Here is a 21,878-nt window from a genome sequence, read left to right on the forward strand (position 1 = left end):
TCATTGTTCTTGATTCTTTGAGACGTCCGGTTCAAGTCTCTCGTCGGTCGTCACCTGTTCTAGTGTCCCCTTTGATGTGGATCGTCTTCTTTCTTTCTTTTTTCTTCTTTTTTTTTCTTCTTAAAAAATGGGTTTCTTTTTCTTGGGTTAGGAAGGAGGGGGGGGGGGGGTCAGGGGTTCTATAGAGGAAATAAAACACAATTGAGTTATTATCAAACGTTATTATGTAAAGATGGTAAGTCAGAGTATTGTGTACTTTTACAAGAGTACTTTCTTGTTAAAATCCGGGACAAACACACGTCCACGAGGGGGGCGTTTTCTCACCCGGTGTGCTTATCTTCTTAGCAGGAGTACGTTCTCACAGACCCTGACTCACCCCTCGGACCGGAGATCACTGATGGACAGAAAGAGAGGAGAGAGAGGAGTTTAAATTTAAATTACGATTTTGTCTTCCCATGATCACCGATTCAAGATAATCGAGATAAAACGATTATTACCTTTACATGATATTTTACATTTAGTCATTTAGCTGAACGCTTTTATCCAAAGCGACTTACAAGTTCTGTACAACAGGTCAGCAGGAAGGGTACAACTCTTTCAGCTGAGTAACAATGTTCGTCAAACAGTGTTGAACTCGGGTGCTACATTCTTGAGTGCATAGTGGTAAAGACATATTAGTATAGTAGCTAGGTATAGTAATATAGGCAAGGAAGATTATTTAGTAGGAAAGTTATTGTGCCGCATGCGTAAATGCAGCGCACACTTCTTTCACAGTGGTGCACCCCCCCCCACCCCCCCCCCCCCCCCCCACCAAGCCCAAACAGTTGTTTTGGGTAACTTGTAGAAGATGACAGAAAGGCGGCCTTTGATCGAGAAGAAAGGTAAAACAAATTAAGTCAAATTAAATGGTACTGTCGGGTGGTTTGGATGAGAGCGTTATATATGTGTATATATTATATATGTACTGTATATATTATATATACAGTATATGTCAATATGTTAGAGTAGTTGGGGGAAATAACTAATTTGCAACTGTGTGAATATTCAAATACAGCCTGATCTCCTTTTTTCTTTTTTGTTATTGTTTGTTGTATTCATTGCATGTTCGAAATAAAGACTTCAAATCAAATCAAATCAAAATCTCACTTGATAAAGGTAAATAAAGTACTTCAACCACAGGAAAAAGTTGTAGCCACGTAATATATTTACCTATTGTACACGTAATATATTTAGGATCAGGAGTTGAGCTAACAATGCTAGGGGTGGAGGGTGAGTGCTCTCACCACTAGACCAAGAGACACACCCTGATACAAACACAGCTCTCACCACTAGACCAAGAGACACACCCTGATACAAACACAGCTCTCACCACTAGACCAAGAGACACACCCTGATACAAACACAGCTCTCACCACTAGACCAAGACACACCCTGATACAAACACAGCTCTCACCACTAGACCAAGACACACCCTGATACAAACACAGCAATACTATGATGATGGTTCATTCACAATACTAAGTGAGATCGGGCTGCTCAAGACTAGAGAGATCCTTTTAGGATAGCCTCGCCCAGTGGCGTCTGGTCCATAGAGGGCTCTAGTTACTGAAACTGATATAATTTTCACCAGCCGCCACTGGCCTCGCCCCAACCCTAACCACACTGTTACCTTATACTAACCATAACCATAACCCTAACCCTAACCACACTGTTACCTTAAACCAACCCTAACCCTAACCTTAACCACACTGTTACCTTAAACTAACCATAACCTTAACCAACCACACTGTTACCTTAAACTAACCTTAACCCTAACCCTAACCTTAACCACACTGTTACCTTAAACTAACCCTAACTTTCTCTCATCATATAGTAGTATTGCTGTTTGTATCAGGGTGGGAGGCTTGGTCTAGTTGTGAGATTAGTATTTAATTTAGGTTTTCTAATGGGACCGTGTTGTCTGATAAGACAAAAGGCAGGATTCCCACAGGCACACAAAGACATGTTCATGGGACGTTTTCTGGGAGAAACCACATGAATATCATGTTTCCTGTGTAGACAGCGATGAAGAAAATCCAAAATCAAATACAGAGAGAACAGAATGGTGAAATGCCCCTTTTTGTTTTGTGATAATTAAATGTTTATTTGTGTTATTTTCATTTAGTTTGTTTGTTTTTTTCTCTCTTTGTATTTTTTCTTTTATTTATTTATCTATTTATTAGAATAGATTTGTCTCTGTTGTTTCTGTTTGTCTTTTTTGTATCGAAAGATTGAAAAGACAAAAGGAGATTGGGTGTTTCTCTGCATAATACAGTCGTAGTGGGCGGGGCCTCCTCACCTTCACTCTGGACCTTCCTCAGGGTGACAGAGGGGGTGGACATGGCGGAGGCACGGAAGTTGGCGGGTAGCGTTTCTGCCGAGTCAGAGGTCACCCCCCTGAGGTCCTTCTCACGGAACATCTTCCTCCACGACGGCGAACGCGTGAACGTCTTGGTGCCGTCCTGTGAAGAGCGTTACAGGAGTGTCACCACAAACAAACACGCATGGAAACGACGCACACCAGTGGTTCTCAAAGTGGGGTCTGGGGACCTCCCAGGGGACCTCGAGAGAGAGAGTTTCTTCCCCCTCGGATGTATATTCTTTTATAATCTCTTTTTCTAGTACTGTATATTTGTATGTCTTGTATGTCATAAATGTCTGGATGCATTGAAAATGGAGGACCCTTATGTAAACAAGACGAAAGTATTTTTCTGGTCTGCATCCTCTTAGCAGTTGTTTGTATTGAGCCATACTGTATTGTACCCATTCTGCAATCTGTTAATAAAGTTTTCAATCAATCAATCAATCAATGCATAGAATGACTACTCTGATCAGAGGTTTCACTCCTCTGCAGTATAGACAGTTATGGAATTGTGGAATAATTCATATCGAACAACAAATGTCTTCTCAGATGGGGGTCTCTGGAAGAAAATCCTGCTGGGGGTCCTTGCCCTATTGTCTATGTCTATTTGGGGGAGAACCATTGATGTATACGAATTTATACAATTTATTTTACACATATGGCAGTAAATCCACATAATAAGTCTTACAAAGAATTGAGAGAATCTGCCATAATATATAATAGTATTGTTATATATAGGTTGTTTCTGATAGTAGAAACTAGGCTATGTCTCTTATATAATCGTTTCTAACCTAGTTCCGGGTAACAGCACTCGACAGAGGTGCTATATGTTCTAGTCCATTGTATGCAGGATAACATGAACCAGACGTGAACTAAATGTTGTCCTAATGTACTGCACCGCTGCACTGTTTTCTTTCTTTATTTACACATTGAAGTGAGTTGATTTGAGTTGTTCCTTGAACCGCTCTGAACAGCAGCGCTAAAGAATATAACAGGGTTTGCTAAAAACAAGTACATGGCACCTCCCCTGACAAAAAAGGGATTTCAAACTAAGATGGCTGGCTGGCATTTTGCCACATCGGCATGGCTGTAAGTTTGGCCCTTTGACCTGTTACACGGGCTGGCGCTCCTAACGAATGAAGTGAAGGTGAGTCTTATTCTGATCAGGATTACGTTTTGCCACCGTCGACGACATCGTCGGGACTCTGGAAACCCATCTTCAAGCGAGGAGGAGAGACAACGCTGTCTCCCTTTTTGTCACAGAGAAATACTGTCCTCTCGTGATGCATTTGTATCAGGAGGCGAAAGCGAAGAGGTTGGATCAAAGGGCTCTATTGTCACAAGGAGTGGTATTAGCCACGGTGCTAGTGGCCCTTTATTCGGGAGTAATAATCATGATTGATTTATCCTACAGACTGTCTCGGCTTTGTCTTACCTCATCTGGCCTCCTCTCTGTTCCCATGGAGATGAGGGCATTGTATTCCTTCTCCAGCAGCTGCCGCGCCTGAGACAGGTAGAGTGAAAGCGTTTTAAGATCATAATTAAGATAAGTAAGGGGCGTTTTAAAATCATAATTAAGATAAGTAAGGGGCGTTTTAAGATACAGATGATCTTGATGTAAGAAAATTAAGGTGTTGAGTGTCTCCATTCTGGACAGCTAAAGGTGCGATGCGTTTGAGTATGTATGAGACACACGCAGGGAGTGGGCTGGGAGGAGATGTTACCTTTAGATTAGATTAGATTAGATCTAATTTATCATCATCATACAGTACAACGAAAATAAGTTTGACATCCAAACAGAGTGCAAATGTAACAGTAAAGTGCAATAGTAGTACTGTATACAATGTACAGGTGATTCAACTGGGTATAAAATATATGAAGTAGTATTACTGAGTGTAGTGCTATTCAGATGTAAATGTGTGTACAGAGTTGTAATATTAATATGTACAATGAAACAGGTATAAAGACAGTATGGTAGTAGTCATACTGGTCAGCAGCGTAACTAGTAAGAGTAGGTACTGTAGATGTGTACATATATAGATATAGTATCTGCACGGATTATGAGCAGGTATGTACAGACAGATGTGGATATATATATATTTATATATACAATCATGGTAATGATTGTACTTGCTATCATACAGAGTTATATGGGTTGTATGCAGGTGTATAAGTGGGTATATAGAAGGATTATATGCAGGTATATTCAAACAGATATGTATATATATATATATGCTGTAAATATAAATGTATATATATGGTATATACAGCACTATTGTACATGCCATCATACAGAGTAGATGGGTAGACTATAGTATGAAGTAGTCAAAGTCAGCTTTATTGTCACCTCTCGTAATGTGCAAGACATACAGAGAGATGAAATTGCGTTTCCCCTTCCCACGGTGTATATAAAAAAACAAGATCTAATATAAACATAAAGTAACATATAGTACACTATAAACATAAAGTAACATATGGACAGTATACAGGACTATAGTAGTAGTAGTAGTAGTACTGTAGGTAGAGGGGAGGTACCTGTGTGTTCTGATTGGGTATCTGGAGCAGGAGGGCCAGGTCAGTGTAGTCGAAGGTGTCGTCTAGTGCCAGGAGGGCCCCGTGGACCCCACTCTCCGATAGGTTGTCTGCAAACTCCTTCAGACCGATGGTCTGCACCCAACACATCACCCGCTCGTTGGACCATACCACAACGTCTGCAGCGGGGGACAAGAGACGGCCCGGGCGTCGTTAACGGTGAGACCACGGGTAGAAACGTGTATGCGTGTGTACAATTGTACCTTTAGCGTGTATGTCTGCAAAAACTGCAAAGGCATAGGTGTAGTTTCGTACACGTTTCGTCTACGTTTCGGGACGCTAGGGACATGTCCACAGAACCACGAATTGTGCCGACCAAAGGTTTTTGTATTATTTATAACATCACAACATTGCGTCTTTTTATTTGTTGCAAAAGTATAGGTTGATCAGGTCATCAGGATCATGTGATGCAGTATCTACGGTAGCTGCGTTTCCCTCAGGACATTTTCCTCTAAAGCTTTGGTTGTTTCTGTGCTCCGTTTCAGACTCAGATAAGTCACGTCCCCGTTTGCCTGGATCCAGCCCCCTCTGAATCCAGCCCCCTCTGAATCCAGCCCCCTTTGAATCCAGCCCCCTTTGAATCCAGCCCCCTTTGAATCCAGCCCCCTCTGAATCCAGCCCCCTCTGAATCCAGCCCCCTTTGAATCCAGCCCCCTTTGAATCCAGCCCCCTCTGAACCCAGCCCCCCTCTGAATCCAGCCACCTCTGAATCCAGCCCTCACTGAACCCAGCCCCCTCTGAATCCAGCCCTCACTGAACCCAGTCGCCTCTGAATCCAGCCCCCTCTGAATCGCTGTCAGCAGTGCCTTGTTCTGCCTTTTAATTATTTTTTTCAAAGTCAATGCAGGCCATTCCGGGAGGCAGGTGCCTTAATTGAATCATAGAGTCATTACAAGGATTTTTATCAGCTGATTTTTATAAGCTGATTAACTCATTCTGCGCCGGAGCTTAATGCGCGATATAGGTCTAGAACGCCACCGTTTTAATCAATGGGGGGACTGCGAGATTTGCGAGTGCTTAAAATATATCTTAGATTATAGGTATGGGTCTAATACACCCGTCGATTATCAGTGAGTTGCTTCCAGTCAACATGTACAAAACGGATTGTTTTTTCATCTGTACATTTCCCTTTTATACCGTTTTGAATATGAATATAGTTTTGGTGATTCTGAGTAATTCCAGGAAAAGACGCAATAATAGCCCTTTAGTGGAATACACTAAACACGTAATTTTTCACCTGATTATCGAATCTTCCTGAAATCAACGCTAGATCATCATTATTATCCTTCCTTGTGCAAGAATGAAAAGAGCCTCGTAGCGCGAGACTCCCCCAGTCGCCTCCTGCACTCAACGGCACACACACAGAGAAAGCGTCAATCGGGGTAGAAATACATATCAGATCAACGATCAAATTTATATATAGTGTTCTTACCTTGTATCTGATGTAATGCAAAAGAAATAATCCAATTATCTGATCGCCATTCCAAACACTGCTTGTGGAGGTCCGTCCCACATTACCGACCGTTACATATGATACGGGCGGGCGGGGTTACTGTTCCATGCCATCGTTGTTGAGGCCTACCTCGCCTGAGTATTTAAACCCTGCCCGCATGGCTCGGATCGTCCCAGAAAATAAACTACACCATTCCCAGTGGAGTGCAATACCAGCTGGAAGGCGTAGGTGGCGGTATTTGCCCTTTTGCGAGCTCAAACCCATTCCGAACGATAACATCAGGCTGGATGGATGAAAATGAATGGATATTGCTAATAAAAGAAATAACGATTAAAACCCGACTATACTCGTGATTGGCGCTCAAGCGATGGCGAGTTAACCCGACTATCATCGTGACTGGCGCTGAATGAGTTAAAGACAGAAGTGACAGTGATTCAGTGCGACTGGAATTCAGGTGAGGAAGTGAGGTCCATTCCATTTTAAGAACCAATTGCACATCCAAAATAGTATCCTTATGATTATGATATAATCAAATTCTAAGCCCTATATTCATGATTATGTTGTTGTTGTTGTTGTTGTTGTTGTTGTTGTTGTTGTTGTTGTTGTTGTTGTTGTTTGTTGTTGTTGTATTCATCCAGGTGGTGACTCATTCCTAGCAGTGGGGAGCCATGGCTGCTGACTGAATGTAGGGGGAAAAACAGTGATTTTGCTGTTCTATCTTAGCAGGTGGATTGCTAGAAGGACTTCTCTCACCTTGGTTCTGATGCTGGCTCTCATCCCTCCTCCTCTCCAGCTCCTTCCTGTCGTAGTTCAGACGCTTCAGACACATGATGCCATAATGCAGACTCACCCTGTCAGTGAGAGAGAGAAGGAAAGAAAGACAGAAAGAAAGAAAGAAAGAAAGAAAGAAAGAAAGAAAGAAAGAAAGAAAGAAAGAAAGAAAGAAAGAAAGAAAGAAAGAAAGAAAGAAAGAAAGAAAGAAAGAAAGAAAGAAAGAAAGAAAGAAAGAAGAAATAAGAAAGAAATAAGAAAGAAAAGTACACTGATGTGAGGAGTATAAAGAAGAGGAATTGGGGGTGGGGGGGGGGGGGGGGGTGACGCTGCTCTGATAATATGAATAAACACAATAGCCAACAATTGGATATGAACACAAAGGGATTTCACACATTTTCACAACCAGCCCTGTTAATGGTAATTGGGCAGATGCAATTGGATATGAACACAGGCGCAAATTCAGGGCACTGGTGCACGTGGGCGTGTCTAACCTATTTTGGGGAATCGGTGACCAGAGGCGCAAGTGCAATTACAGGTAGAAGATGAAGATAGAAGATAACTTTTATTGTCAATGTACTGTACACGAGGTAATTGAAATATGTCTTTGAAATTCACCTATCCCTCCTAGTTACACATACACAGAGTCCCCCACATATATGCATTTCATCAGAGAGGTCAGAGCACAGGGTCGCCCGCAGTGCAGCGCCCCTAGAGCAGTTTTGGGGGGGGGGTCAGTGCCTTGACAACGTAATCAGAGCAGCATTACTGGACCACATACCACTTTAAAATAACCTTTAATAATTTAATCAGAGCAGCATTACTGGACCACATACCACTTTAAAATAACCTTTAATCAGAGCAGCATAACTGGACCACATACCACTTTAAAATAACCTTTAATCAGAGCAGCATAACGACCACATACCACTTTAAAATAACCTTTAATCAGAGCAGCATAACTGGACCACATACCACTTCAACATGACCTTTAAAGGTCAATGGATCGAGGTTTGAATGCTCCCAAGCACTGGAATACACAAACGTCATGTAGAATGCATACTTTTACTTAAGTAGAGTTCTAATGGAGGACTTTTACTTTTACCAGAGTTTACCTCATTTATCTGGGTATTTCTACTGTGTACTTCTTCCACTATTGCCAACATTCCAACATTCTGCATAAGAAAGACAGAAACTTGGCGGTCGGGTGGCGTAGCGGAGATTGCGCTCGTCACCAATGCAAGAGGCTGCGGTCTCGACTCCCAGAGTCAGCAGTGCCTGCGGCTTGGGCCGATCGTCATACTAACTCGTTTGGCTGGGTTAGCGGGAGGGAAGTCGTGGGTGGTAATCTGGTGTTGTGGACAGCGACGCCTACAGGTCAGGTCTGGGCGCCTGCTCAGCGAAAGGCAGGAAGTGGTGAAGGCAGCGTGACCTCCCACCCGTTACACTTCACCAATGAGAGTCCTCGCTGCCAGGTGAAAAGAGAGCTGCTGGCTGTCTCCGCATGTGTCGGAGGAAGCATGTGGTGGACTTCAGGGTTCCCTTGTACCGACCAGTAGGGGGAACATGCGCACAACGACCAGGTAGGGGAGGGGGGGAATTGGCATAACAACTAAAATTGTGATGGGAGGAAAAGCATAGAAAACCAGGCAAAAAAAAAATTAAATAAAAAAAAAGACAGAAACTCGAAGGCTATTCGCTGTAATGGCTGAAAAATACAATTTAAAACCCAATTCAGCAAACATCCTCTTTTTATGCATATGCTTCTCCATGTGGAGTGTTTCGGCCGCCGGTTCCTATTCAGGACTCCTACCGAGTCTTTGGTCACTCTCCTCACGTCTCCCTCTCTCTCTAACTGATGCATTCAGTCTGCCTAGTTGGGTTCATGCCGCCTTGCTGTTTTCCAAGCATCGACACATGAATTCTATAGCCACACCAAGTGCAGAGCTCGCAGTGGAGCATGTTGTGAATAACCGATGGCGGGGGTTGCTTTCAGTTAGTCATTGGTTGAAGCCAAGGATTTACTTCATACAGGGGTGAAATAGTCCACATACTGTAGCCTGTAGCATCCGTAAAAAGGCAGTTTGGACAGGTCTACACTCATGCGTGCATTTTCCTAGTCTAGTAAAGCCACGAATACAACACAGAACCATACAGTTTTGTACCAAGACGCGGCCTGAGAGGGTGTAGTAGGCGCAGGTGTAATCTTATACCAAAATGGATATGGATATCGCACAGCGCCGACTGGTTTTTGTCTGGATGGCAAGCGCTTTCGTTTTCGAGACGCGGAATTACCAAACTGGTGCAGGCCGGAGAGAATTACGAGAGAATTTCGCCAATTTGTCGTCACATGGCGACTCTGCCAGCTTTACGTCTTCACAGAAATTAGTTACTGTGGTTTTGTCAAGAGGGGGTTCCCAGTGTGTTACAACTAGAGGGGGTTTCAGCCAGAGGGGGTTCCCAGTGTGTTACAGCTAGAGGGGGTTTCAGCCAGAGGGGGTTCCCAGTGTGTTACAGCTAGAGGGGGTTTCAGCCAGAGGGGGTTCCCAGTGTGTTACAGCTAGAGGGGGTTTCAGCCAGAGGGGGTTCCCAGTGTGTTACAGCTAGAGGGGGTTTCAGCCAGAGGGGGTTCCCAGGGTATTACAGCTAGAGGGGGTTTCAGTCAGAGGGGGTTCCCAGTGTGTTACAGCTAGAGGGGGTTTCAGCCAGAGGGGGTTCCCAGTGTGTTACAGCTAGAGGGGGTTTCAGCCAGAGGGGGTTCCCAGGGTATTACAGCTAGAGGGGGTTTCAGTCAGAGGGGGTTCCCAGTGTGTTACAGCTAGAGGGGGTTTCAGCCAGAGGGGGTTCCCAGGGTATTACAGCCAGAGGGGGTTCCCAGTGTGTTACAGCCAGTGGGGGTTCCCAGTGTGTTACAGCTTGGGTCACCTCACCAACGATGTTTGGGCTCCTCCACAAGAACACGCTGGATGTAAAGGTAAGCTCAACCCATGTGGCCCATTAGTCAGAATAGCCCAGATATTAATATGCCATGACCAGCTGGTTGTGTAGTTACCCCTAGAGCTGAGCTTGTTTATTATAAGTGTCAATTTGTCAATCAAGTGTTTTAATTGATTTGTCATCCTTGCTTTTTGCCTCGCCTTGATGATTTCATATGCTGTGTGATTTAATATTCTTTTTGTTTTTGCTTATTTCTGTATGTACAACGTCGACGTAACTGTAAACAAGGGAAACCTCGGTTAGCCTTTTGAGTTTGAATAAAAGTTTGAAATTAAATGAAATTAGCTGATTAACTCATTGAGCGCCTAGAGGTAGCTGTTTACCTTGTGGTAAGAAGGCCATCGCTTTAAATAATAGGGGTGGGTATGTTGTTTGCAGGGCTAAAAACTATATTAAATATTATAGCTATGGATCTAATAAACACGTTGATTGTCAGTGAGTTTCTTCCGGTCAACATGCAAAAAACAGATAATTTTTCCATACATACATTTCCGTTTGATACTGTGGTGAATATGAGTATAGTTTTAGAGTGATCCTGTCGAATCCCAATAAACTCAAGCAAACGGAGCCTCAATGCATTTCCTTAGAAATCGTGCCATTTGTCGCTTGATTTATGACTCGTTCTGAAATAAACGCTAGATTATCGGTATTTTGTTTCATCATGCATCATGTGATCGTTACGAAAAAAAACATCGGATTAACCCAAGATTGGTAACATCGAGTCCTTACCTCACATCTGATGTACTGCAAAAAGAATAATCCAATTCCTGATTGCCATTCCAAATATTGATCACAGTCGTCTTTTCAACGTGTATCAACCAAAACACATGAACCAACGGTGATCCAGTGTCCCCAAACTGTGTGGTATAACCGCCCCCCTTGCCCAAGAAGTAAAACCCGGACCGGACTTCTTAGATCGATGTACAGCCCAAACCAGAGGGATTCCGATGATGTGCAATACCGGCCGCCAGGTGTTAGGTGGCGGTATTGGCCGTTTGCGATCTCAGAGCCATTCCCAATGATAACATCAGGCTGGATGGATGAATCATAAATGGATATAGCGAATAGAAGAAATAACGATTAAAACCTGACTTTTCGCGTGATTGGCGCTCAACCGCCGGCGAGATAACCCGACTTTTTTCCGTCATTGGCGGTGAATTAAAGTTAAAGCTGGTGTGCGAAAAAACAAAACATCCGACGGTGTCTTTGGGTTTCAGACCTGTGGAAGCTGTCCACCATCTTGAGTTGCCCCCTCAGCTCCTTCTTGGTGAGGTGGTCCAGCATGCGGGCATCCACCAGCGACTCCATGAAGTAGGAGCGGTACTGGGGCAGGCCCAGGCTGGGGAGCCACTCGTTGCCCACCCACTCGTGGTTCATGTCCCCATAGGCCAGGATCTGGAGACGGAGGCAAGTGACAAAAAGGATTTAAGAATTGACAAGAATTGAGAGCTATTTTATTGCACTATTTTATTCTGTCTATCAGTCTGTCGGAAAACCTTTCTTTCTTTTAGTCTTTTAGTCAGAGTCTTTTATATATTTTTAAGTCAGAGAAATCTATTATAATAAATAAGTGTGGAAAGGCAGAAGTGCGCTTTTCATGTTGTCAGAATTCTGTATAATATTTTTTATAGATTTTAATGACAGAAATCTATATGCTCATTATGTCTATTTTAGGTCTACAGTACATCACTGCTGTGAAGCACTTTGGGCTGCAATTCCTGTATGAAAGGTGCTATACAAATAAAGTTTATTATTATAATTTTCTACCTCCATAATAATGAATGACCAAGGACTACCAGTTCAGTTACCCTTTCAGATATGAGTTATTTTTTGGGGGGAATGTGAATGAATACAATAATTAATTGTATCTTCACTGTTGAATATACATTTTTTATTTCCTTTCTGTTTAATAATTTTTTTTGGTATTACTAATTACATTGTGCATTTGTTTTCTGTTATATCATTTGTGTGTGAGGACCCAGGAAGACTATCGGTCATTCCTTTGACATCCTAATACAACAAACAAACAAACTACTTTGGAGGTCAGTTTTGGTACGGCACTTGGGGCAGAGCTGTTTGGCTCTGTGACGTACGGGCGTACGTACAGGCAGCGGCCTGTAGGAGTGTGCTTTCACTGGCCAGTGGCCATTATGACATCATCAGTGGAACACTCTGTCCTCAACATGCAAACATCACACGCGAGATACTACAGTACACCAGAAAGGGTTAAAGCGGTCCCAAACTCACCTGGTCCCAGCTGAACTCCTTCTGCTCCTTTCAGACGATGCAAAGAGGAAGAGAGAGAGAGAGAGAGAGAAGGGGACAGAGGTGGAAGGAGGACAGATCGCCAGGATGAATGTTTGTTTTTATCGTAAATGGGGTCAGATGGGAACAGAGAGGAGGAGGAGGAGGAGGAGGAGGAGGAGGAGGTGGAGGAGGAGGAGGAGGAAGGGAGAGGCAGAAGGAGGAATAGTTTTGTTAGTGAGTGAGAATTAGTTGGAAAAAACGCCACATCAAAACTGATTTTGAGGGGATAGTAGGGGAGGGGTGTAGCCATACACGCCTAATCAGAGAGAAAAAGAAACAGAACACTTCCATCAATGTCAACGCATTCATAACATTTATCTTTCAGTGTTGAGGAGACAAAGTATCAACTCGTTTAGATTAGATCGGATTCAGTTGTGTTGTCATTGCAAAAGTACAAGTAGAGTATGACAAAATGAAGCGAAGCAGAGTGCAAAGTAGCAGTAAAGCCTTGTTGTAACTTTATTCCATTGTACTGTACTTGTGCTGCGCAATGACAATACAATCTAATCTAATGTCATCTGAAGTGCATAACAGTATACAGTGTCGTGTGTGAATATGTGGATATGTCTATATGATGAGGGAGTAAATATACTAAGCTAATGTATGTACAGTATTATTATATACAGTGGTGTATATACGAGTATGAATACACTATGGTAGCAAACCACACTAGCCAGTGGTATAACTAATAAAAGTATATATATATATATATATATATATATATATATATATATATATATATAAGATAAATGTCTATTTCGTCATCATTAAAAACATGGGTTAACAGTGTTGTCAAACGATAGGGTTGACTAATAACCATTTGAATAAAACAGGCCAGCATAAAATCTTAATTATTATTATTTTTAATTCCTATTACATTGTTCTCACTTACTGGTTTGGTAGCAGCTGTAAGGGATTCCATCTCAGCATGTGTCATCCAGATATTACTGGTCGACTGGAATGAGAGACAAAGAACATAGTGGTTTAGTTTAGTTATGTGTTAAATATGGGTCACAAGCTGTGGCTTTTATCTACTTTATATGTTTGTTAGTGTAAATGGCTGCATGTTAGTGTCTATATTGTATGTGTTTGTTAGTGTTTGTTTTTTCCATATTGTGTGTGTTTGTTAGTGTTTGTTTTGTCCATATTGTATGTGTTTGTTTTGTCCATATTGTATGTGTTTGTTAGTGTTTGTTTTGTCCATATTGTATGTGTTTATTTTGTCCATATTGTATGTGTTTGTTAGTGTCCATATTGTGTGTGTTTGTTAGTGTCCATATTGTGTGTGTTTGTTAGTGTCCATATTGTGTGTGTTTGTTAGTGTCCATATTGTGTGTGTTTGTTAGTGTCCATATTGTGTGTGTTTGTTAGTGTCCATATTGTGTGTGTTTGTTAGTGTCCATATTGTGTGTGTTTGTTAGTGTCCATATTGTGTGTGTTTGTTAGTGTCCATATTGTATGTGTTTGTTAGTGTCCATATTGTGTGTGTTTGTTAGTGTCCATATTGTGTGTGTTTGTTAGTGTCCATATTGTGTGTGTTTGTTAGTGTCCATATTGTGTGTGTTTGTTAGTGTCTATATTGTATGTGTTTGTTAGTGTCCATATTGTGTGTGTTTGTTAGTGTCCATATTGTATGTGATTGTTAGTGTCCATATTGTGTGTGTCCATATTGTGTGTGTTTGTTAGTGTCTATATTGTATGTGTTTGTTAGTGTCCATATTGTATGTGTTTGTTAGTGTCCATATTGTATGTGTTTGTTAGTGTCCATATTGTGTGTGTTTGTTAGTGTCCATATTGTGTGTGTTTGTTAGTGTCCATATTGTGTGTGTTTGTTAGTGTCCATATTGTGTGTGTTTGTTAGTGTCCATATTGTGTGTGTTTGTTAGTGTCTATATTGCATGTGTTTGTTAGTGTCCATATTGTGTGTGTTTGTTAGTGTCCATATTGTGTGTGTTTGTTAGTGTCCATATTGCGTGTGTTTGTTAGTGTCCATATTGTGTGTGTTTGTTAGTGTCCATATTGTGTGTGTTTGTTAGTGTCCATATTGTGTGTGCATTGTTGTTAGTTTTCAATATTCATTTGGGAAATTGCTCAACATTTAAAATGTTTTGTCAGTGTTGCAGAGTTCTGTGTGTGTGTGTGTGTGTGTGTGTGTGTGTGTGTGTGTGTGTGTGTGTGTGTGTGTTTCTTACAGAGCGGGTGCTGAGGGGTCCCTGTGTGTGTGTGTGTGTGTGTGTGTGTGTGTGTGTGTGTGTGTGTGTGTGTGTGTGTGTGTGTGTGTGTGTGTGTGTGTGTGTGTGTGTGTGTGTGTGTGTGTGTGTGTTTCTTACAGAGCGGGTGCTAGCGGGTGCTGAGGGGCTGGTCAGAGACACCATCTCCTGGATGGCCAGGCGCAGCTTGAGGCGGTGCAGCGGGTTGCTGATGCCGATCTCCCTCTGGATCTCGGTGTCCGACAGGTTGGCCATGATGGCGCCGCTCTTCACGTTGGCGCGGCACGCTGCTACGTACCACGCTGGCATCCCTACCCACAGCTGTTACACCACAGCATTGGAATAAAGTCACAAAGTCACAAATAGTATTTCTATTTACTGCACACTTACATTATTGAAGGGCTGAGGGCCGCCCTGTAGCCCTCACCTCCATAGCCATGAAGTGCTTTGAGAAGCTAGTGAAGGGCTACATCTGCTCCTCCCTCCCCATCAACCTGGACCCCCTGCAATTTGCATACCGCCCTAACAGATCCACGGAGGATGCCATAGCCCATGTGCTGCACACAGCAGCATCACACCTGGACAAGAGGCAGGGGAACTATGTGAGAATGCTGTTCATTGACTACAGCTCAGCATTCAATACCATAGTCCCCTCCAAACTCATAGCCAAGCTCAGGGACCTGGGCTTGAACTATGACCTCTGTCAGTGGGTCTTGGACTTCCTGACGGGCAGACCCCAGGTGGTAAGAGCAGGCAACTGCACCTCCTCATCCATCACGCTCAACATAGGGGCCCCCCAGGGCTGTGTTCTGAGCCCCCTCCTCTACTCCCTGTACACACATGACTGCGTGGCACAGCGGAACAACAACACAATCATCAAATTTGCTGACGACACAGTAGTGGTGGGCCTGATCTCTGCCAACGACGAGAGGGCCTACCTGGAAGAGGTAGAGAATCTGTCACAGTGGTGTCAGGAGAACTGCCTCTCCCTGAACGTCAGCAAAACAAAAGAGATGATTGTGGACTTCAGGAGGTCGGGGGTCAAGGACTACAGCCCCCTCAGCATCGACGGGGCACCGGTTGAGAGAGTGAACAGTTTCAAGTACCTCGGAGCCCACATATCCGAGGACTTGACATGGACCACACACATTGACAGTGTTGTGAAGAAGGCACGACAACGCCTCTACTTCCTCAGGCGCCTAAGGAAGTTCCAAGTCAGTCAGAAGATCCTTAGGAACTTTTACTCATGTACAATCGAGAGCATCCTGACTGGCAACATCACCTCCTGGTTTGGGAATAGCACTGCACAAGACCGTAGCAGACTACAAAGAGTGACACGTTCAGCCGAACGCACAATTGGAAGGGGGCTTCCCACCCTCCAGAACATTTACAACAAGCGGTGCAGGGGGAAGGCTAAGAGAATCATCAAGGACTCCAGCCACCCGAACAACTGCCTCTTTGAACTGCTGCGGTCAGGCAAGCGATACCGGAGTCTTAAGGCGAGCACAGAAAGACTCAGAAGAAGCTTCTATCCCCAGGCCATCAGGCTGCTCAACGAACAATAAACACTATGCAACAACCATCAAATGCACACAGCACACACATCCACACGCACACACTCACTTTAAACAAACAACTCACTGCAGCACCCACTTTAAACACTTTAGAACACCTAAACACACTTTACACTTTATATTTATTGGTAAAGGATTTGCACTACAACTCGTACACCTTACTGTAAATTGTACCTAAATTGTACCTCATCCCATTTCTGCTCTGCACTATATAGTATTGTATATTAGTACATTGCATAGTATATTGTATATTGTATGGTAACTCAGTTACTTCTATTCTGCATCGAACATTGTACATATGTCTATACTGAACACTGTGACCTCTATTTTTACTTCTATTTTACATGCTATACTATTTTATTTCATACTTATCTTGTCTAACACAGTCTCTGGAGCGTAACAGTAAGAAGCATTTTGTATAAAAGTATTCTGTACTTCTGTATGACAACTATTAAAGAAACTTGAAACTTGAACTTGAACTTGAGGGGAAATAATCCTTTTGCAACAATTCTGATCGCTTTGTGACTCAAAATAAGGGTTCATAACGCAAAGGAATGATTTACCGCTCTGAAGCATGTTTTAACGTCATGTTCATCTGTCACTCTTGACCTTGTATCATCAGTTCAGTAAATCAATCCGAGACGTTGAGAATCTCTTCAAACTAAAATGTTAATGGCTTTGAAGTAAACAAAGCCAGTAGTGGGGCGATAGAGGTACCAACATAGATCACTGTTCTGTTGCAGTGATACGACTCAGATATTACTCTTTTATTCTTTTTACAATCAATACAACTGAATATCACATACAGTACCTCAAGCCATGTGACAACCGTTGGGCCGTCCCACGAGGCAAAAGGCAAACCTTGGCGACAGGCTTCCTCTAGCAGGTCATGCCTGGAGGAGAGATGAGGCAATGAGTGAGCTTTGTGTCTTTCTGTCTCTGTGTGTGTGTGTGTGTGTGTGTGTGTCTGTGTGTGTGTGTGCGTGTGTGTGTGTGCGTGTGCGTGCGTGTGTGTGTTTGTGGAGGGGGGTGTTACTCACATGGGAGAGACTAGAAGCCCCCATGGGGCCGGCATACCCAGCATGCCTTGCAGACCAACAAAGACCTAGCACCCGATGCTTTTAACAAATGCGTACTACGGTCATAGACCCTCTTTAATTGTACTAAAGCTAGACACTTAGCTAATAACAATGAGCTACTGTTAACACTTTCTCTGCCAAGGACGCCTAAACTCGTCATTCCCCGCCATGCTAATTCTGCCAATGACGCCGTAACACGTCATTGAGATCAATATTTTAAAAATCTGTGATCGCAATCATATTTCTCCCCCGGAGACTTGAGATCTACTGTTGATCCCCTCTCAACTCTCCAACGGTTCAAGAGCGCCATCTGGTGGCCGATCGGCGGATCGCCCAAACCGGAAACCGGAAACGGAAGCTGGTGCTCATTCCAATTCGGTCCGATCACTCGCTAATAGTCCCGGGACTCGAGCTAGACACAATGGATAGCAATCCGTTACTAATAACTCGATAAACAACATGATTTGGACGTATATACTATTATACAACCTGGAGATGGATCACATATTTCAACATCCCATAATAGGAATATTTTTGCTCATCGCCCAACGCTACGAGGAAGCTACGGTGAGTTTCAGCGTTTTTTTTTACCGTGTTCGATATAAACTGCTCTAATGATCATATCACCCACACTAGATGAATCATCTAACGTTGGCCACGGAATTATAAACGACCCCCCCCCCCATCCGGTCAACATCAGATGATAAGTAGTAACTTCTAGAAGCACGTCCATTTGAAATGTTTTATCTCGCGCAGATCGCTATCAAACTGTATTTGATCATCAATATATTGCATTTAGGGCTATAAATCACGTTCTGGAGAAAGCTGCAGAAAACGATAAAAACATATTTATACTTTTGACCGTATTTTAGTATGAATATGTGAATGAAAAAGTATAACGTTCCTACGTCCTGAACGATAGATAATTGACGTTGAATGGGCCATAGTAATGTCAATTTAGCAATACAATTTAAAAAGTTATAGCCCTGCAAAGAAGGGGAACTTCTCCATAGACAAATAGAGCTGGCAGAGAGGGGTATAATGATGTACATAAGCCTGGCGAAGAAAGTGTTAACTAATAATAATAATAATAATAATAATTAACTTTATTTGTATAGCACCTTTCATACAAGAATTGCAGCCCAAATCAGTGATGTAGACATAAAATAGACATAAAATGAGCATATAATTGGCATAAACATTAGCAGATAATTTATATAAAAACATCCAGTCTATGAAAGATAAAACAATAAAAAGAAATAAAGATTCTAATAGATTCTAATTCTAATTGCTAACTTAATGGCCCATCTGAAAATACTAATACGTGAAAATAAAGGCTTATATTACACTGAGTTTCACGTTAAACGTGTCTACGCGTCTCTCAAAATGTTATAACTCATAGTGTTCCCTTATTCCCTACCTTACTCCGATACAACAGCCGTATCAAACACAGCTGTCATCTACTCACTAAGCCGCGGAATGAGGCACAAACCACACAGGATTAAGCGCAAGGCGACCAAGTCACTCACTTCTTCTTGCTGCGACGGTCCTTTTCCACCGTTCCGGTCCCCATTTTCAGACCCAGGGGGTCCGCTGAGCCCAGGTCGTCAGAGGGAGTGGAGGCTGGAGAGAGAGAGAGATGAAAAGGTCAACGTAGGCGTTGAGATACATCCCCTAAGTCTGACTGCTGAGTTACAGAAGTGAATAAGCGGGGCACATTCATCTTCTTGAGGAATTGAGGGGGGGGGGGGGGGGGGCATGGTGACTGACTGTGAAAGTGCTGACATGGTGCTTGGAGCGTGCTGATGCTTCCTGCAAGTGCAGCACATTGCAAATGGCTCCTAACTGGATAACTATCAGTGGTGGAAGAGGTACACGGTTCCTTTACTTAAGTAAAAGTAGATATACCCGCATAAATGAGTACTCTGGTAAAAGAAAAAGTCCCCCATTCAGATTCTACTTAAGTAAAAGTAGAGGAGTAATTTGCTATTGAGTGTACATAACCTCTTAAGCCCTAGCCATATTTTCTGAGAATTCGCCTAAAAATACATATTTAAGTAAATGGAAGATTGCTCCACTTCTACAGGGTCCGTTTGCATGTTCTTGGTATCTAGGGACATCTATGGATCTCAGGGAATGTATTCACAGTGTCAGAAATATTGTGTCTGTTACTAGGCTTGAGTAAATTGTAATGAACCAAAGGAGAATATATATAAAAAAAAAGATTCTTTGACGGTGAATAACACCATGCTAACATTGACCAGACATGAAAAAATTGCCACTGAGCTCATTCAGCACCTCCTGGAGATCACGTGTACAAAACATCTAAGCAAATTAATAAAGGGCAGATGATTTACAGGGGGTCTTGTAGATACAGTACTGACTTTTGCCATCCGGACACATTTGAAATATGAATATAGAATATAGAATATCAGGCCTATAAATGACCATATTATGGCCAAGTCACACATATATGGATCAGGCCAAATCTCCCCTTTCCAATGGCAGAGTTCAATCTGGATTTAGTACCACCAGGCGCCCCTGACAGGGCAGCAAAAACCATGAATGAAATCTACTGTAAGTACAGTTACTTTTTTATAATGTAAATATCTCCGCCATTATTCATCAGATTGCAATGTGTTTTCTTGCTAGACGTTCACAGAAACGTTCTATTTTATGGCAATAACGTTCAGGTTTGTTCGACCCGTGAGATATGATCCCGAAAATAACGTTTAAAAAAAAAGCTTCATGCTGGAAGTCAGATGATTGACAGGGGCTGGCATGAGCTGGGAAGGGTAGTTTTATGAAATTCGAAAGCCCATCGAAAGCGTTGATCTCTTCTTTCAAAAGACTACACACACGTATGCCAGCTTCCTTTATTTCCGTCTAATTCATCAGGTGTCCGTCGGGATGCACCGAAATATTGATCAACTCATAATTTCACTAATAACACTTAAAATCATTGCTAAACAAACGTAGTATTGAAAATATACACTTTGACTCCTGTTTTGACAGGGTTAGGGTCTTTACTCTTGGCTACATTTGAAAAAGAAATGCAACATTAATTAATATGTTCTGTATTCATCTATTTATGGCGTGATATCAATCTCATACCAGTACCAGACCGCTCAGACTTAAGGGGTTAAGTATCTAAAAATAAAAGTATGCATTCTACATGACGTTTGTGTATTCCAGTGCTTTGGACCATTCAATCCTTGATCCACTCTAAAGGTTATGTTAAAGTGGCATATGGTCCATACTAGTAGAATAGAATGTACTATTTATCTTGTTTTATTTTATTATCATTATGATTTACTATTGTTACTTGTTGGGGCGGGTGGGTGGATGCTTTATTTTAAACAAATAGATAACACGTCAACTTTATAACTGATAGCAAAGGGGAAAAATAAGTGACATTCATGGACAACTTGTTGCAGTTTGTGAACACATTTTATAATGTTGACCCTCATGTCGCAACTTGTTGTAATTTGCTGTTACCAATAAAAAGATATTATAAAAAAAAGTGGTCCAGTTATGCTGCTCAGATTAAAGGTGAGGTTAAAGTGGTATGTGGTACAGTTATGTCGCTCTGATTACATCCTCTTCAAAATTTGAAAGTCTATAATCATACATTTTTGCCATATGTTTTCTATGCAAAATCCTTTTCCTCAAAGTAACTAGTAACCGAAGGGTTCAGATAACCACTCTTGACACCACTGCTGCTACTACTGCCCTCTCCTCCTGCCTCTCTAATAAAAATCTGGATGAATCACAACCTTCTCCAACTCAACAGTACTAAAACTGAAATCCTTCTAATAGGCCCACCTCGCCTTCTCCGTAAAAACCCTGATTGCTCCATATCCACCAACAACCACTCTATCCTCCCCTCCCCCACAGTGAACAACTTGGGTGTTCTATTTGACCCCAAACTATCATTCGAACCACACATCAATAACATCACCAAGACATGTTACTTTCACCTCAGGAACATGTCGCATTAGACCACTACTATCCACCTCCGACACTGAAAAGCTGGTTCATGTTTCATGCCCTCATTTTCTCCCGTCTAGATTACTGTAATGCATTGCTCATTGGCTCAACATCTAAATCCCTCCATAAACTTCAACAAGTTCAGAACACTTCAGCCCGCATCATCACCCGCTGCCCGAAGTTCACCCACATCACACCTGTCCTCTCCTCACTTCACTGGCTCCCTGTTAAGTATAGGCTTGACTTTAAGATCTGTCTCCTCACTTACAAAGCCCTCCACTCCCTAGCACCTGCTTACATCTACAACCTCCTTCAACACTACTACACTCCCTCCCGCTTACTCCACTCATCCAATTCAGCCCTTCTGAGCACACCACACTACCGCCTTAAGTCCACAGAAAACAAATCATTCTCCTCCTCTGCTCCCCGACTCTGGAATCAACTCCCATCACACATCAAAGAAGCCCCATCCGTAGGAACATTTAAGTCCCACCTCAAAACCCA

The 21,878-nt window shown here is 42.5% G+C and overlaps 1 protein-coding gene across 1 annotated transcript in view; it reads right to left on the reverse strand.

Moving 5' to 3' along the window:
- Positions 1-324: 324 nt before the first annotated feature.
- LOC311235499 (liprin-alpha-3-like) overlaps positions 325-21,878 on the reverse strand; it is a 62,859-nt gene continuing 41,305 nt past the window's right edge. Inside the window, exons 19-29 of the mRNA XM_084322967.1 lie at positions 18,914-19,007; positions 17,117-17,198; positions 14,852-15,052; positions 13,414-13,476; positions 12,462-12,488; positions 11,434-11,609; positions 7,200-7,297; positions 4,937-5,112; positions 3,837-3,905; positions 2,339-2,501; positions 325-394 (exon numbers count right to left, since the gene is read on the reverse strand). Coding sequence (XP_084179093.1) covers positions 342-394; positions 2,339-2,501; positions 3,837-3,905; positions 4,937-5,112; positions 7,200-7,297; positions 11,434-11,609; positions 12,462-12,488; positions 13,414-13,476; positions 14,852-15,052; positions 17,117-17,198; positions 18,914-19,007 — 1,202 coding nt within the window. The 3' untranslated portion in view covers positions 325-341. The remainder of the gene's footprint in view (positions 395-2,338; positions 2,502-3,836; positions 3,906-4,936; positions 5,113-7,199; positions 7,298-11,433; positions 11,610-12,461; positions 12,489-13,413; positions 13,477-14,851; positions 15,053-17,116; positions 17,199-18,913; positions 19,008-21,878) is intronic.

The sequence above is a fragment of the Notolepis coatsorum genome (genome assembly GCF_963971535.1).
Source record: "Notolepis coatsorum genome assembly, chromosome: 10".
Lineage (NCBI taxonomy): Eukaryota > Metazoa > Chordata > Actinopteri > Aulopiformes > Paralepididae > Notolepis > Notolepis coatsorum.